Raw genomic sequence first — 18,816 nt, forward strand, 5'->3', positions numbered from 1 at the left:
TAAATTATGTTTTAACCCCTTCATGACCCAGCCTATTTTGACCTTAAAGACCTTGCCGTTTTTTGCAATTCTGACCAGTGTCCCTTCATGAGGTAATAACTCAGGAACGCTTCAATGGATCCTAGCGGTTCTGAGATTGTTTTTTCGTGACATATTGGGCTTCATGTTAGTGGTAAATTTAGGTCAATAAATTCTGTGTTTATTTGTGATAAAAACGGAAATTTGGCGAAAATTTTGAAAATTTCGCAATTTTCACATTTTGAATTTTTATTCTGTTAAACCAGAGAGTTATGTGACACAAAATAGTTAATAAATAACATTTCCCACACATCTACTTTACATCAGCACAATTTTGGAAACAAAATTTTTTTTTGCTAGGAAGTTATAAGGGTTAAAATTTGACCAGCGATTTCTCATTTTTACAACGAAATTTACAAAACCATTTTTTTTAGGGACCACCTCACATTTGAAGTCAGTTTGAGGGGTCTATATGGCTGAAAATACCCAAAAGTGACACCATTCTAAAAACTGCACCCCTCAAGGTGCACAAAACCACATTCAAGAAGTTTATTAACCCTTCAGGTGCTTCACAGCAGCAGAAGCAACATGGAAGGAAAAAATGAACATTTAACTTTTTAGTCACAAAAATGATTTTTCAGCAACAATTTTTTTATTTTCCCAATGGTAAAAGGAGAAACTGAACCACGTACGTTGTTGTCCAATTTGTCCTGAGTACGCTGATACCTCATATGTGGGGGTAAACCACTGTTTGGGCGCACGGCAGGGCTTGGAAGGGAAGGAGCGCCATTTGACTTTTTGAATGAAAAATTGGCTGCACTCTTTAGCGGACACCATGTCACATTTGGAGAGCCCCCGTGTGCCTAAAAATTGGAGCTCCCCCACAAGTGACCCCATTTTGGAAACTAGACGCCCCAAGGAACTTATCTAGATGCATAGTGAGCCCTTTAAACCCCCAGGTGCTTCACAAATTGATCCGTAAAAATGAAAAAGTACTTTTTTTTCACAAAAAAATTCTTTTAGCCTCAATTTTTTCATTTTCACATGGACAACAGGATAAAATGGATCCTAAAATTTGTTTGGCAATTTCTCCTGAGTACACCGATACTTCACATGTGGGGGTAAACCACTGTTTGGGCACATGGTAAGGCTCGGAAGGGAAGGAGCGCCATTTGACTTTTTGAATGAAAAATTATCTCCATCGATAGCGGACACCATGTCGCGTTTGGAGAGACCCTGTGTGCTTAAACATTGGAGCTCCCCCACAAGTGACCCCATTTTGGAAACTGGACCCCCCAAGGAACTTATCTAGATGCCTAGTGAGCACTTTAAACCCTCAGGTGCTTCACAAATTGATCCGTAAAAATGAAAAAGTACTTTTTTTTCACAAAAAATTTATTTTCGCCTCAATTTTTTCATTTTCACATGGGCAATAGGATAAAATGGATCCTAAAATTTGTTGAGCAATTTCTCCCGAGTACGCCGATACCTCATATGTGGGGGTAAACCACTGTTTGGGCACACGGCAGGGCTCGGAAGGGAAGGCGCGCCTTTTAACTTTTTGAATGGAAAATTAGCTCCAATTGTTAGCGGACACCATGTCGCATTTGGAGAGCCCCTGTGTGCCTATGCAATGGAGCTCCCCCACAAGTGACCCCATTTTGGAAACTAGACCCCCCAAGGAACTTATCTAGATGCATACTGAGCACTTTAAACCCCCAGGTGCTTCACAGAAGTTTATAATGCAGAGCCATGAAAATAAAAAATAATTTTTCTTTTCTCAAAAATGATTTTTTAGCCTGGAATTTCCTATTTTGCCAATGGTAATAGGAGAAATTGGACCACAAATGTTGTTGTCCAGTTTGTCCTGAGTATGCAGATACCCCATATGTGGGGGTAAACCACTGTTTGGGCGCACGGCAGGGCTCAGAAGGGAAGGCACGCCATTTGGCTTTTTAAATGGAAAATTATCTCCAATCATTAGCGGACACCATGTCGCGTTTGGAGAGCCCCTGTGTGCCTAAACATTGGAGATCCCCCACAAATTACCCCATTTTGGAAACTAGACCCCCAAAAGAACTAATCTAGATGTGTAGTGAGCACTTTGAACCCTCAAGTGCTTCACAGAAGTTTATAACGCAGAGCCATGAAAATAAAAAAAAAAAAATATTTTCTCAAAAATGAATTTTAGCCCGCAATTTTTTATTTTCCCAAGGGTAACAGGAGAAATTTGACCCCAAAAGTTGTTGTCCAGTTTCTCCTGAGTACGCTGATACCCCATATGTGGGGGTAAACCACTGTTTAGGCACATGCTGGGGCTCGGAAGTGAAGTAGTGACGTTTTGAAATGCAGACTTTGATGGAATGCTCTGCGGGCGTCACGTTGCGTTTGCAGAGCCCCTGATGTGGCTAAACAGTAGAAACCCCCCACAAGTGACCCCATTTTGGAAACTAGACCCCGAAAGGAACTTATCTAGATGTGAGGTGAGCACTTTGAACCCCCAAGTGCTTCACAGAAGTTCATAACACAGAGCAGTGAAAATAATAAATATGTTTTCTTTCCTCAAAAATAATTTTTTAGCCCAGAATTTTTTTTTTCCCAAGGGTTACAGGAGAAATTGGACCACGAAAGTTGTTGTCCAGTTTCTCCTGAGTACGCTGATACCCCATGTGTGGGGGTAAACCACTGTTTGGGCACACGTGGGGGCTCAGAAGGGAAGTAGTGACTTTTGAAATGCAGACTTTGATGGAATGGTCTGCGGGCGTCACATTGCGTTTGCAGAGCCCCTGGTGTGCCTAAACAGTAGAAACCCCCCACAAGTGACCCCATTTTGGAAACTAGACCCCCAAAGGAACTTATCTAGATGTGTGGTGAGCACTTTCAACCCCCAAGTGCTTTACAGAAGTTTATGACGCAGAGCCGTGAAAATAATAAATACGTTTTCTTTCCTCAAAAATAATTTTTTAGCCCAGAATTTTTTATTTTCCCAAGGGTTACAGGAGAAATTGGACCACAAAAGTTGTTGTCCAGTTTCTCCTGAGTACGCTGATGCCCCATGTGTGGGGGTAAACCACTGTTTGGGCACACGTGGGGGCTCAGAAGGGAAGTAGTGACTTTTGAAATGCAGACTTTGATGGAATGGTCTGCGGGCGTCACGTTGCGTTTGCAGAGCCCCTGGTGTGCCTAAACAGTAGAAACCCCCCACAAGTGACCCCATTTTGGAAACTAGACCCCCCAAGGAACTTATCTAGATATGTGGTGAGCACTTTGAACCCCCAAGTGCTTCACAGACGTTTACAACGCAGAGCCGTGAAAATAAAAAATCATTTTTCTTTCCTCAAAAATGATGTTTTAGCAAGCAATTTTTTATTTTCTCAAGGGTAACAGGAGAAATTGGACCCCAGTAATTGTTGCGCAGTTTGTCCTGAGTATGCTGGTACCCCATATGTGGGGGTAAACCACTGTTTGGGCACACGTCGGGGTTCGGAAGTGAGGGAGCACCATTTGAATTTTTGAATACAAGATTGGCTGGAATCAATGGTGGCGCCATGTTGCGTTTGGAGACCCCCTGAAGTGCCTAAACAGTGGAAACCCCTCAATTCTACCTCCAACACACCCCTAACCCTTATCCCAACTGTAGCCGTAACCCTAATCACAACCCTAACCCCAACACACCCCTAACCACAACCCTAACCCCAACACACCCCTAACCCTAACCACAACCCTAATTCCAACCCAACTCTAAGGCTATGTGCCAACGTTGCGGATTCGTATGAGATTTTTCAGCATCATTTTTGAAAAATCCGCGGGTAAAAGGCACTGCGTTTTACCTGTGGATTTACCGTGGATTTCCAGTGTTTTTTGTGCGGATTTCACCTGTGGATTCCTATTGAGGAACAGGTGTAAAACGCTGCGGAATCCGCACAAAGAATTGGCATGCTGCGGAAAATACAACGCAGCGTTCCCGCGCGGTATTTTCTGCACCATGGGCACAGCGGATTTGGTTTTCCATATGTTTACATGGTACTGTAAACCCGATGGAACACTGCTGCGGATCCGCAGCGGCCAATCCGCACCGTGTGCACATAGCCTAATTCTAAAGGTATGTGCACACGCTGCGGAAAACGCTGCGGATCCGCAGCAGTTTCCCATGAGTTTACAGTTCAATGTGAACCTATGGGAACCAAAAATCGCTGTACACATGCTGCGGAAAAACTGCACGGAAACGCAGCGGTTTACATTCCGCAGCATGTCACTTCTTTCTGCGGATTCCGCAGCGGTTTTAGAACTGCTCCAATAGAAAATCGCAGTTGTAAAACCGCAGTGAAATGCGCAGAAAAACCGCGGTAAATCCACGATAAATCGGCAGCGGTTTAGCACTGTGGATTTTTCAAATCCGCTGCGGAAAAATCCGCATAGGACCAGAATACGTGTGCACATACCGAAACCCTAACCCTAGCCCTAACCCTACCCCTAACCCTACCCCTAACCCTAACCCTAGCCCTAACCCTACCCCTACCCCTACCCCTAACCCTAACCCTACCCCTAACCCTACCCCTAACCCTACCCCTAACCCTACCCCTAACCCTAACCCTAGTTCTTACCCCAACCTTAGTGAAAAAAAAAAATTCTTTATTTTTTTTATTGTCCCTATCTATGGGGGTGACAAAGGGGGGGGTCATTTACTATTTTTTTTATTTTGATCACTGAGATAGGATATATCTCAGTGATCAAAATTCACTCTGGAACGAATCTGCCGGCCGGCAGATTCGGCGGGCGCACTGCACATGCGCCCGCCATTTTGGAAGATGGCGGCGCCCAGGAAAGAAGACGGACGGACCTCGGGCGGCCAGGTAAGTATAAGGGGGGGGAGATCAGGGCACGGGGGGAGATCAGGGCACGGGGGGGGGCGTCGGAGCACGAGGGGGTGGATCGGATCATGGGGGGGGTGGATCGGAACACGGGAGGGAGGATTGGAGCACGGGGAAGGATTGGAGCACGGGGTGAGGGATCGCTGTGCGGGGGGGGTGGATCGGAGCACGGGGGGGGGGGTCGCTGTGTGCGGGGGGGGGGATCGGAGTGCGGGGGGGTTTGATTGCAGCACAGGGGGTGTGATTGGTGCACGGGGAAGCGGGCAGGAGGACGGGGGAGCGGAGCACAGGACGGAGGGGAGCGGACCACAGATCGGGGGGCTGGGGGGGCGATCGGAGGGGTGGGGTGGGTGCACATAAGTGTTTCCAGCCATGGCCGATGATATTGCAGCATCGGCCATGGCTGGATTGTAATATTTCACCAGTTTTTTAGGTGAAATATTACAAATCGCTCTGATTGGCAGTTTCACTTTCAACAGCCAATCAGAGCGATCGTAGCCACGAGGGGGTGAAGCCACCCCCCCTGGGCTAAACTACCACTCCCCCTGTCCCTGCAGATCGGGTGAAATGGGAGTTAACCCTTTCACCCGGCCTGCAGGGACGCGATCTTTCCATGACGCATATGCTGCGTCATGGGTCGGAATGGCACCGACTTTCATGACGCAGCGTATGCGTCAAAGGTCGGGAAGGGGTTAAGGGTGAAGGGGGAGCAATCACTTTTCAACATAGGGCCCAGGCAGGTTTGGATTTCTTTTTCCCTTAATAATAAAGACCTTCATTTAAAGGGAGCCTGTCAGCAAGACTGCGAACAGTAATCTACAGACAGTGTCAGGTCGGTGCCGTTATACTGATTACAATGATACCTGGTGATGAAATCCATCTTGTGGTTGTTGTTTAATCTTTATTTTCAGTTCTGAGTTAATGATATGCCCGTGCTTTGCAGCGGCCTGTCAGGGGGTCTTCATGTCTTGCTTCGATTAGCTATTCATACTGATGGCTTCTGACGGGTCACTGATCCCTCAGTGACCTTCCCCCTATTTTACATAATGAATATACATACAGTACACACCAAAAGTTTGGACACACCTTGTCATTTAAAGATTTTTCTATATTTTCATGACTATGAAAATTGTAAATTCACACTGAAGGCATCAAAACTATGAAATAACACATGTGGAATTATATACTTAACAAAAAAGTGTGAAACAACTGAAAATATGTCTTATATTCTAGGTTCTTCAAAGTAGCCACCATTTCCTTTGATGACTGCTTTGCACACTCTTGGCATTCTCTTGATGAGCTTCAAGAGGTAGTCACCGGAAATGGTTTTCACTTCACAGGTGTGCCCTGTCAGGTTTAATAAGTGGGATTTCTTGCCTTATAAATGGGGTTGGGACCATCAGTTGTGTTGAGCAGAAGTCTGGTGGATACACAGCTGATAGTCCTACTGAATAGACTGTTAGCTGCTTTTTGCTTGCCATAATACAAATTCTAAGTAAAGAAATACGAGTGTCCATCATTACTTTAAGAAATGCAGGTCAGTCAGTCCGAAAAATTGGGAAAACTTTGAAAGTGTCCCCAAGTGCAGTTGCAAAAACCATCAAGCGCTACAAAGAAACCGGCTCACATGAGAACCGCCCCAGGAAAGGAAGACCAAGAGTCACCTCTGCTTCTGAGGATAAGTTTATCCGAGTCACCAGCCTCAGAAATCGCAGGTTGATGGCAGCTCAGATTACAGACCAGGTCAATGCCACACAGAGTTCTAGCATCAGACACATCTCTACAGCAACTGTTAAGAGGAGACTTTGTGCAGCAGGCCTTCATGGTAAAATAGCTTCCAGGAAACCACTGCTAAGGACAGGCAACAAGCAGAAGAGACTTGTTTGGGCTAAAGAACACAAGGAATGGACATTAGACCAGTGGAAATCTGTGTTTTGGTCTGATGAGTCCAAATTTGAGATCTTTGGTTCCAACCACCATGTCTTTATGCGATGCAGAAAAGGTGAACGAATGGACTCTACATGCCTGGTTCCCACCGTGAAGCATGGAGGAGGAGGTGTGATGGTGTGGGGGGGCTTTGCTGGTGACACTGTTGGGGAATTATTCAAAATTGAAGGCATACTGAACCAGCATGGCTACTACAGCATCTTGCAGCGGCATACTATTCCATCCGGTTTGCGTTTAGTTGGACCATCATTTATTTTTCAACAGCACAATGACCCCAAACACACCTCCAGGCTGTGTAAGGGCTATTTGACCAAAACGGAGAGTGATGGGGTGCTACGCCAGATGACCTGAACCCAATCGAGATGGTTTGGGGTGAGCTGGACCGCAGAGTGAAGGCAAAAGGTCCAACATGTCCTAATTATCTCTGGGAACTCCTTCAATATTGTTGGAAGACCATTCCCGGTGACTACCTCGTGAAGCTTATCAAGAGAATGCCAAGAGTGTGCAAAGCAGTCACCAAAGCAAAAGGTGGCTACTTTGAAGAACCTAGAATATAAGACATATTTTCAGTTGTTTCACACTTTTTTGTTAAGTATATAATTCCACATGTGTTAATTCATAGTTTTAATGCCTTCAGTGTGAATTTACAGTTTTCATAGTCATGAAAATACAGAAAAATCTTTAAATGACAAGGTGTGTCCAAACTTTTGGTCTGTACTGTATATACATTGAAAAAAAAAAAATCTACTGCAGCAGGCGGACGCTGACGCTGAAGCATGATCGCATGCGTAACATGCAGTTCATTGTTTTCTTTGCTAGTATCCATAAATTCCTTAAAAAAAATATAAAAAAAAGGTTTGAAAATGGTGCCGGCAGCGCCTCAGCAGTAGCAGCTATCAGTGTATATAGAGGTGATCCAGGACCGGGCTGCCCTGGACCACGAGCATATCATTAACTCAAAACTGAAAATAAAGATTGAACAACAACCACAAGACAGATTTCATCACAGGTATCATTGTAATCCGTATAACGGCGCCTACCTTACACTGTCTGTAGTGTAAAGGTACCGTCACACTCAGCAACTTTGCAAAGAGAACGACAACAATCCGTGACGTTGCAGCGTCCTGGATAGCGATCTCGTTGTGTTTGACACGCAGCAGCGATCTGGATCCCGCTGCGCCATCGCTGGTCGGAGCTAGAAGTCCAGAACTTTATTTCGTCGCCAGATCGGCGTGTATCGTCATGTTTGACATCAAAAGCAACGATGCCAGCAACGAGCATAGGGCCCCTAGATGTGTGTCGGATCGGTACACTCCGGCTGTTTGACATGGAGCTAACAACCAGCGAGAACGAGAAGTGAGTCGCCGTTACGTCACGTGCATACCCGGCTTATACTCGAGTCAATAAGCTTACCTAGTTTTCTGTGGCAAAATTAGGTGCCTGGGCTTATCATCGGGTCAGCTTATACTTGAGTATATACTTTTTTTTTTGTTACACCGTGTAATCTGACTTGTGGAGCGTTTTTGAAATTCACAACATGACAATTTTCCTTGCAGGTGCGCCAACTTATATGTTTGGATTTTCCCCATAGAAACGTGCAGATGAGGAAAATCCACAGGTAAAAAGCGCATAAGCTTTTTTTATGCTTCTGCTGCAGGAATATACTAACAATGCATGTAATCTGAACATGACTGTATCAATAACGCTTTGTCAAAAAGAAAGTAACTTAAATTAAAATATGACATAAAAAAGACACAAAAACACTATGAAAAAAAGTATAGAAATGTTGAAATTCTGCAACTCCGCTGATCAGGCTGAGGGCAGAGAGCTCCACTCCGACACCAGCAACGTGGAGGTGGGGTACTGGTATGGGCTGGGATCATCAAAGATGAACTTGTGGGACCTTTTCGGGTTGAGGATGGAGTGAAGCTCAACTCCCAGACCTACTGCCAGTTTCTGGAAGACAAGTTCTTCAAGCAGTGGTACAGGAAGAAGTCGGTATCGTTCAAGAAATACATGATTTTCATGCAGGACAATGCTGCAGGACAATGCTCCATCACATGCCTCCAACTACTCCACAGCGTGGCTGGCCAGTAAGGCTATGTTCACACCTTGCGTCTGGTCCCTGCGTGTTCTCCCGCAGCGGATTTGATAAATCTGCAGGGCAAAACAACTGCGGTTCTCCCTGCAGATTTATCGCGGTTTGTTCCGCGTTTTCCGCTGCGGGTTTCCGCCTATACTATTGATGCTGCATATGCAGCATCAATAGTAATGTTAAAAATAATAAAAATTGGTTATACTCACCCTCTGATGTCCGGATCTCCTGGGCGCTGCACCCGGCGGTCCGGTTCCAAAGATGCTGTGGGAGAAGGACCCTTCGTGACGTCACGGTCATGTGACCGCGACGTCACCGCAGGTCCTGGTCGCACAGCAACTCTGACCGGACGGCCGCGTGCAGCGCCCAGGAGCTCCGGACATCAGAGGGTGAGTATAACCAGATTTTTTATTTTTTAACCCCAAATATGGTTCCCAGGGCCTGGAGGAGAGTCTCCTCTCCTCCACCCCGGGTACCACCCGCACATTATCCGCTTACTTCCCGCAACGTGGGCACAGCCCCATGCGGGAAGTAAGCGGTTCAATGTATTCCTATGGGTGCAGAATCGCAGCGATTCTGCACAAAGAAGTGACATGCTGCGGGTTGTAAACCGCTGCGTTCCCGCGCGGTTTTTCCCGCAGCATGTGCACAGCGGTTTGCGGTTTCCATAGGGTTTACATGTTACTGTAAACGCTATGGAAACTGCTGCGGACCCGCAGCATCAAAATCGCGGCGGTTCCGCGGTAAAAACCGCTAAGTGTGAATATAGCCTAAGGGTATGTGCACACGTCAGGATTTCTTGCAGAAATTTTCCTGACAAAAACCAGACATTTCTGCCAGAAATCCGCATGCGTTTTTACCGCGATTTCAACGCGTTTTTGACGCGTTTTTTGTGCGTTTTTCCCAAATGCATAGAATTGCGGGAAAAACGCAGAAAATCCGCAAAAATAATGAACATGCTCATTTTTTTACCGCGATGCGTTTTTTTCGCGGAAAAAAACGCATCCATGTGCACAAAACATGCAGAATGCATTCTAAATGATAGAATGCATAATGTATGCGTTTTTAATGAGTTATTATAGCGTTTTTAGCGCGAAAAAAACGCGAAAAAACCTGAACGTGTGCACATGGCCTAAAGGTCTCAAAGAAGAAAAAATAATGACCTGGCCCCCTTGTTCACCTGATCTGAGCGCCATAGAGAACCTGTGGTCCCTCATAAAACGTGAGATCTACAGGGAGGGAAAACAGTCCACCTCTCGGAGCAGTGTCTGGAGGCTGTGGAGGCTGCTGCACGCAATGTTCATCGTAAACAGATCAAGCAACTGACAGAATCTATGGATGGAGGCTGCTGAGTGTCATCATAAAGAAAGGGGGATATATTGGTCACTAATTTTTTTTTTTGTTTTGTTTTTGATGTCAGAAATGTTTATTTCTAAATTTTGTGCAGTTATATTGGTTTACCTGGTGAAAATCAACAAATGAGATGGGAATATATTTGGTTTTTATTAAGTTGCCTAATAATTCTGCACAGTAATAGTTACCTGCACAAACACATATCCTCCTAAGATAGCCAAATCTAAAAAAACCCACTCCAACTTCCAAAAATAATAAGCTTTGATATTTATGAGTCTTTTGGGTTGATTGAGAACATAGTTGTTGATCAATAATAAAAATAATCATCTAAAATACAACTTGCCTAATAATTCTGCATGCAGTGTAGTTATATTCTTGTACATAGGGGCAGTATTATAGTAGTTATATTCTTGTAAGGGGGCAGTATTATAGTAGTTATATTCTTGTAAGGGGGCAGTATTATAGTAGTTATATTCTTGTAAGGGGGCAGTATTATAGTAGTTATATTCTTGTACATAGGGGCAGTATTATAGTAGTTATATTCTTGTACATAGGGGTAGTATTATAGTAGTTATATTCTTGTACATAGGAGCAGTATTATAGTAGTTATATTCTTGTACATAGGGGCAGTATTATAGTAGTTATATTCTTGTACATAAGGGACAGTATTATAGTAGTTATATTCTTGTACATAGGAGCAGTATTATAGTAGTTATATTCTTGTACATAGGGGCAGTATTATAGTAGTTATATTCTTGTACATAGGGGCAGTATTATAGTGGTTATATTCTTGTACATAGGGGCAGTATTATAGTAGTAATATTCTTGTACATAGGGGCAGTATTATAGTGGTTATATTCTTGTACATAGGGGCAGTATTATAGTAGTTATATTCTTGTACATAGGGGCAGTATTATAGTAGTTATATTCTTGTACATAGGGGCAGTATTATAGTAGTTATATTCTTGTACATAGGGGCAGTATTATAGTAGTTATATTCTTGTACATAGGGGCAGTATTATAGTGGTTATATTCTTGTACATAGGGGCAGTATTATAGTAGTTATATTCTTGTACATAGGGGCAGTATTATAGTAGTTATATTCTTGTACATAGGGGCAGTATTATAGTAGCTATATTCTTGTACATAGGAGCAGTATTATAGTAGTTATATTCTTGTAAGGGGGCAGTATTATAGTATTTAGATTCTTGTACATAAGGGACAGTATTATAGTAGTTATATTCTTGTACATAGGGGCAGTATTATAGTGGTTATATTCTTGTACATAGGGGCAGTATTATAGTAGTTATATTCTTGTACATAGGGGCAGTATTATAGTGGTTATATTCTTGTACATAGGGGCAGTATTATAGTAGTTATATTCTTGTACATAGAAGTAGTATTATAGTAGTTATATTCTTGTACATAGGGGCAGTATTATAGTAGTTATATTCTTGTACATAGGAGCAGTATTATAGTAGTTATATTCTTGTAAGGGGGCAGTATTATAGTATTTAGATTCTTGTACATAAGGGACAGTATTATAGTAGTTATATTCTTGTACATAGGGGCAGTATTATAGTAGTTATATTCTTACACATAGAAAGCAGTATTATAATAGTTATATTCTTGTACATAAGAGCAGTATTATAGTAGTTATATTCTTGCACATAGGGGCAGTATTATAGTAGTTATATTCTTGTACATAGGAGCAGTATTATAGTAGTTATATTCTTGTACATAGGAGCAGTATTATAGTGGTTATATTCTTGTACATAGGAGCAGTATTATAGTAGTTATATTCTTGTACATAGGGGCAGTATTATAGTAGTTATATTCTTGTACATAGGGGCAGTATTATAGTAGTTATATTCTTGTACATAGGGGCAGTATTATAGTAGTTATATTCTTGTACACAGGGGCAGTATTATGTAGTAGTTATATTCTTGTACATAGAAGTATTACAGTAGTTGTGACAGAATAGTCTACAGTTGTTCTAGGTGTGACCATATTCATGTTGATGAATCCACAATGGTTTGTCTGTGGACGGTGGATGATTGCAACAAATATAAGTATTAAAAGGGCAGGAGATTTAAAAGTCAGACTTGCTTCCTAATTCAGGTATCGCCCCCTGAATATCAGCTGCTGAGGCTGAAGCTTTAAACACAATCTGAGTCCGCAGCACATCGGAAAAAGCAGAAACTGAGCTCATTACGCTGAATTTGAAATGGAAGCGCCTGGGAAAATGGCTTAAGCAGCAATTCCCTAATGAAATTAAATTATTGGAATAACTACTGTAGGGTGCAAAGTAGCTAACAAAATGGAGTTGTACCCCCTAAAGGTTCAGAATCGGTCCTGAGCCAGTGTAGCAAACCCTCGGCTATAAGATATATCAGACCTGGGTTTGGTTTTCAGTCTGAAAACGAATTGGTTGCTTTGGAAACTGTTTCAAGTTTTACTGATTTTAATAAATAAATCCCAAGTGTTTAAATTTTGAGGATTTGCACACAATGATAATTTATAAAGCTATTGTACAGCTGAATTATACCAGTCATCTGCAGGATAACAAAGGAACTACAGTTGTGCTCAAAAGTTTACATACCCCGGCAGAATGTTTTGCTTTCTTGGGCACAGGGAACTTGGTCAAAGTTGAAGGAAAGATGAATGCAGCACGTTATCAGCAAATACTGGAGGCAAATTTGCAATCATCAGCCCGGAAGCTGCGCCTGGGACATACTTGAGCATTCTAACATGAGAAAGTTCCAAAACACAAAGCTAAGTCAACCTATCATTGGCTACAGCAGGACAAAGTGAAGGTTCTGGAGTGGCCATCTCAGTCTCCTGACCACAATATCATTGAGCCACTCAGGAGATCTCAAGCGCACAGTTCATACAAGACAGCCCAGGAATGAACAGGAACTGGAGGCTTTTTGCCAGAAGAGTGGACAGCTTTACCTTCTGAGAAAATAAAGAACCTCAACCACAACTACCACAAAAGACTTCAAGCTGTCATTGATGTTAGAGGGTGTAATACACGGTATTAAGAATGGGGTATGTGAACTTTTGATCAAGGTCATTCGGATGTTTTGAGTTGTCATTATCATTTAAAAAGAGAAAACACAGTAATTTGACAGTAAATGGCTTCACCCAACCACAAACCATGAGTGGAGAAAAAGTTTTGGTGTTATCATTCATATTCTATGAAAAAAGGCCAAGAAGGCAAAAATGGTGACAGGTACAAGTGACCCCCAATACAGAGAGGTGACAGATGCGAATGACCCCAGTACAGACAGGTGATTCCAGTATAGAGAGAATTAAAACGTATAAAGGATATTACTAAAGAGCTACTTTTCCAGGACATGTATTTTCGGCCCAAGATGCAGTTTGCGAAAAATAAAAAATAGTCGGTGATGGCGGCGTACTCAGCACCATCTCTCAGAGGCAGGTGGCATACCCGGCACAGGCAGTACACCCAGCACCATCTCTCCAGCACAGACAGCATACCCAGCACCATCTCACCAGCACAGACAGCATACCCGTCACCATCTCCCCAGCACAGGCAGTACCCCCAGCACCATCTCCCCAGCACAGGCAGCATACCCAGCACCATCTCTCCAGCACAGACAGCATACCCAGCACCATCTCTCCAGCACAGACAGCATACCCGGCACCATCTCTCCAGCACAGACAGCATACCCGGCACCATCTCTCCAGCACAGACAGCATACCCGGCACCATCTCTCCAGCACAGGCAGCATACCCGGCACCATCTCTCCAGCACAGACAGCATACCCGGCACCATCTCTCCAGCACAGGCAGCATACCCGGCACCATCTCTCCAGCACAGGCAGCATACCCGGCACCATCTCCCCAGCACAGGCAGTACCCCCAGCACCATCTCCCCAGCACAGACAGCATACCAGTCACCATCTCCCCAGCACAGGCAGTACCCCCAGCACCATCTCCCCAGCACAGGCAGCATACCCGGCACCATCTCCCGAGCACAGGCAGCATACCCGGCACCATCTCCCGAGCACAGGCAGCATACCCGGCACCATCTCCCGAGCACAGGCAGCATACCCGGCACCATCTCCCCAGCACAGACAGCATACCCGGCACCATCTCTCCAGCACAGGCAGCATACCCGGCACCATCTCTCCAGCACAGACAGCATACCCGGCACCATCTCTCCAGCACAGGCAGCATACCCGGCACCATCTCTCCAGCACAGGCAGCATACCCGGCACCATCTCCCCAGCACAGGCAGTACCCCCAGCACCATCTCCCCAGCACAGACAGCATACCAGTCACCATCTCCCCAGCACAGGCAGTACCCCCAGCACCATCTCCCCAGCACAGGCAGCATACCCGGCACCATCTCCCGAGCACAGGCAGCATACCCGGCACCATCTCCCGAGCACAGGCAGCATACCCGGCACCATCTCCCGAGCACAGGCAGCATACCCGGCACCATCTCCCCAGCACAGACAGCATACCCGGCACCATCTCTCCAGCACAGACAGCATACCCAGCACCATCTCTCCAGCACAGACAGCATACCCGGCGCCATCTCCCCAGCACAGGCAGCATACCCGGCGCCATCTCCCCAGCACAGGCAGCATACCCGGCGCCATCTCCCCAGCACAGGCAGCATACTCGGCGCCATCTCCCCAGCACATGCAGCATACCCGGCGCCATCTCCCCAGCACAGGCAGCATACCCGGCGCCATCTCCCCACCACAGGCAGCATACCCGGCGCCATCTCCCCAGCACAGGCAGCACCCCCAGAATAGGGGAATCCCCCGATGGGCCCCTGTGCCGATCTGTGCGCCTGGCACCACTGTATATATAGGCAGTACTTGGCATAATTCACTCTGTACAGAAAAAAGCTGCATCACATCATTCAGTAACCAAACTACCCAGAGCATTATTATACAACAATATATGCTTGTGGACAGGGATAGTGTACTATTTATCTGCAGGTAAAAAATGGGCCCCCCAAAGTCAATTCTACTGGTGGGCAGCTGTCACCCCAGTCAGACACTGCCCAGCACTCTCTCCCCCCAGCACGAGCAGTATACCCAACAATATATCCCCAGCACTGGCAGTATACCCAGCACTGTATCAGCAATACAGGCAGCCTGTCACCAGTGAGGCCAGTGTACCCGGCGCCGTCACCAGTGAGACCAGTGCACCCGGCGCTGTCACCAGCGAGACCAGTGCACCCGGCGCCGTCACCAGTGAGACCAGTGCACCCGGCGCTGTCACCAGTGAGACCAGTGTACTCGGCGCTGTCACCAGTGAGACCAGTGCACCCGGCGCTGTCACCAGCGAGACCAGTGCACCCGGCGCTGTCACCAGTGAGACCAGTGTACTCGGCGCTGTCACCAGGGAGACCAGTGCACCCGGCGCTGTCACCAGCGAGACCAGTGCACCCGGCGCTGTCACCAGTGAGACCAGTGCACCCGGCGCTGTCACCAGCGAGACCAGTGTACCCGGCGCTGTCACCAGTGAGACCAATGTACCCGGCGCTGTCACCAGTGAGACCAGTGCACCCGGCGCTGTCACCAGTGAGACCAATGTACCCGGCGCTGTCACCAGTGAGACCAGTGCACCCGGCGCTGTCACCAGTGAGACCAGTGCACCCGGCGCTGTCACCAGTGAGACCAGTGCACCCGGCGCTGTCACCAGTGAGACCAGTGCACCCGGCGCTGTCACCAGTGAGACCAGTGTACTCGGCGCTGTCACCAGTGAGACCAGTGCACCCGGCGCTGTCACCAGTGAGACCAGTGCACCCGGCGCTGTCACCAGTGAGACCAGTGCACCCGGCGCTGTCACCAGTGAGACCAGTGCACCCGGCACTGTCACCAGTGAGACCAGTGTACCCGGCGCTGTCACCAGTGAGACCAGTGCACCCGGCGCTGTCACCAGTGAGATCAGTGTACTCGGCGCTGTCACCAGTGAGACCAGTGCACCCGGCGCTGTCACCAGTGAGACCAGTGCACCCGGCGCTGTCACCAGTGAGACCAGTGCACCCGGCGCTGTCACCAGTGAGACCAGTGCACCCGGCGCTGTCACCAGTGAGATCAGTGTACTCGGCGCTGTCACCAGTGAGACCAGTGCACCCGGCGCTGTCACCAGTGAGACCAGTGCACCCGGCGCTGTCACCAGTGAGACCAGTGCACCCGGCGCTGTCACCAGTGAGACCAGTGCACCCGGCACTGTCACCAGTGAGACCAGTGTACCCGGCGCTGTCACCAGTGAGACCAGTGCACCCGGCGCTGTCACCAGTGAGATCAGTGTACTCGGCGCTGTCACCAGTGAGACCAGTGCACCCGGCGCTGTCACCAGTGAGACCAGTGCACCCGGCGCTGTCTGCCGTCAGGACTCACCCGGGAGTACAGCTCGTACACTGACATGCTGGGTCCGGGCTGATCACTGCGCGCTCTCCATACGGTGTTCCGGGCTCCCGCCGCTGCCGGCGACCTTTACCTCCAGTCCCGGCAGTGAGTAATCCCCGTCCCCGGGCTCCTGCCGCCTCCTCCAGCCACTGGCTCCACCTCACGCCGCTCCCTGCACAGGTGTGGGAGGAGAGCGGCTCCCAGCACAGTGCACGGTACACACCGTGATCACACCGCGGATAGTGCACAGTACACACCGTGATCACACCGCGGATAGTGCACAGTACACACCGTGATCACACCGCGGATAGTGCACAGTACACACCGTGATCACACCGCATATAGTGCACGGTACACACCGTGATCACACCGCGGATAGTGCACGGTACACACCGTGATCACACCGCATATAGGGCACGGTACACACCGTGATCACACCGCATATAGTGCACGGTACACACCGTGATCACACCGCATATAGTGCACGGTACACACCGTGATCACACCGCGGATAGTGCACAGTACACACCGTGATCACACCGCATATAGTGCACGGTACACACCGTGATCACACCGCATATAGTGCACGGTACACACCGTGATCACACCGCATATAGTGCTCGGTACACACCGTGATCACACCGCATATAGTGCACGGTACACACCGTGATCACACCGCATATAGTGCACGGTACACACCGTGATCACACCGCGGATAGTGCACGGTACACACCGTGATCACACCGCGTATAGTGCACGGTACACACCGTGATCACACCGCGTATAGTGCACGGTACACACCGTGATCACACCGCATATAGTGCACGGTACACACCGTGATCACACCGCATATAGTGCACGGTACACACCGTGATCACACCGCGTATAGTGCACGGTACACACCGTGATCACACCGCGTATAGGGCACAGTACACACCGTGATCACACCGCGTATAGTGCACGGTACACACCGTGATCACACCGCGTATAGTGCACAGTACACACCGTGATCACACCGCATATAGGGCACAGTACACACCGTGATCACACCGCATATAGGGCACGGTACACACCGTGATCACACCGCATATAGTGCACGGTACACACCGTGATCACACCGCATATAGTGCACGGTACACACCGTGATCACACCGCATATAGTGCACGGTACACACCGTGATCACACCGCATATAGTGCACGGTACACACCGTGATCACACCGCATATAGTGCACGGTACACACCGTGATCACACCGCATATAGGGCACAGTACACACCGTGATCACACCGCATATAGTGCACAGTACACACCGTGATCACACCGCATATAGGGCACGGTACACACCGTGATCACACCGCATATAGTGCACGGTACACACCGTGATCACACCGCATATAGTGCACAGTACACACCGTGATCACACCGCATATAGTGCACGGTACACACCGTGATCACACCGCATATAGTGCACGGTACACACCGTGATCACACCGCATATAGTGCACGGTGCACAGTACACACCGTGATCACACCGCGTATAGTGCACGGTACACACCGTGATCACACCGCGTATAGTGCACAGTACACACCGTGATCACACCGCATATAGGGCACAGTACACACCGTGATCACACCGCATATAGGGCACAGTACACACCGTGATCACACCGCATATAGTGCACAGTACACACCGTGATCACACCGCATATAGTGCACGGTACACACCGTGATCACACCGCATATAGTGCACGGTACACACCGTGATCACACCGCATATAGTGCACGGTACACACCGTGATCACACCGCATATAGTGCACGGTACACACCGTGATCACACCGCATATAGGGCACAGTACACACCGTGATCACACCGCATATAGTGCACAGTACACACCGTGATCACACCGCATATAGGGCACGGTACACACCGTGATCACACCGCATATAGTGCACGGTACACACCGTGATCACACCGCATATAGTGCACAGTACACACCGTGATCACACCGCATATAGTGCACGGTACACACCGTGATCACACCGCATATAGTGCACGGTGCACAGTACACACCGTGATCACACTGCATATATTGCACAGTACACACCGTGATCATACTGCATATACACTT

The 18,816-nt window shown here is 47.4% G+C and overlaps 1 protein-coding gene across 2 annotated transcripts in view; it reads right to left on the bottom strand.

Moving 5' to 3' along the window:
* The window catches only part of MYO5B (myosin VB), a 266,922-nt gene extending 250,059 nt beyond the window's left edge, over positions 1–16,863 (bottom strand). The window contains exon 1 of one of the 2 annotated variants that reach the window (XM_069746786.1): positions 16,677–16,863. In XM_069746786.1, coding sequence (XP_069602887.1) covers positions 16,677–16,703 — 27 coding nt within the window. In that variant the 5' untranslated portion in view covers positions 16,704–16,863. The remainder of the gene's footprint in view (positions 1–16,676) is intronic. The other variant, XM_069746792.1, reaches the window with a different exon arrangement.
* Between the last annotated feature and the right edge of the window lie 1,953 nt (positions 16,864–18,816).

The sequence above is a fragment of the Ranitomeya imitator genome, chromosome 1, assembly GCF_032444005.1.
Source record: "Ranitomeya imitator isolate aRanImi1 chromosome 1, aRanImi1.pri, whole genome shotgun sequence".
Classification (NCBI taxonomy): Eukaryota; Metazoa; Chordata; class Amphibia; order Anura; family Dendrobatidae; genus Ranitomeya; species Ranitomeya imitator.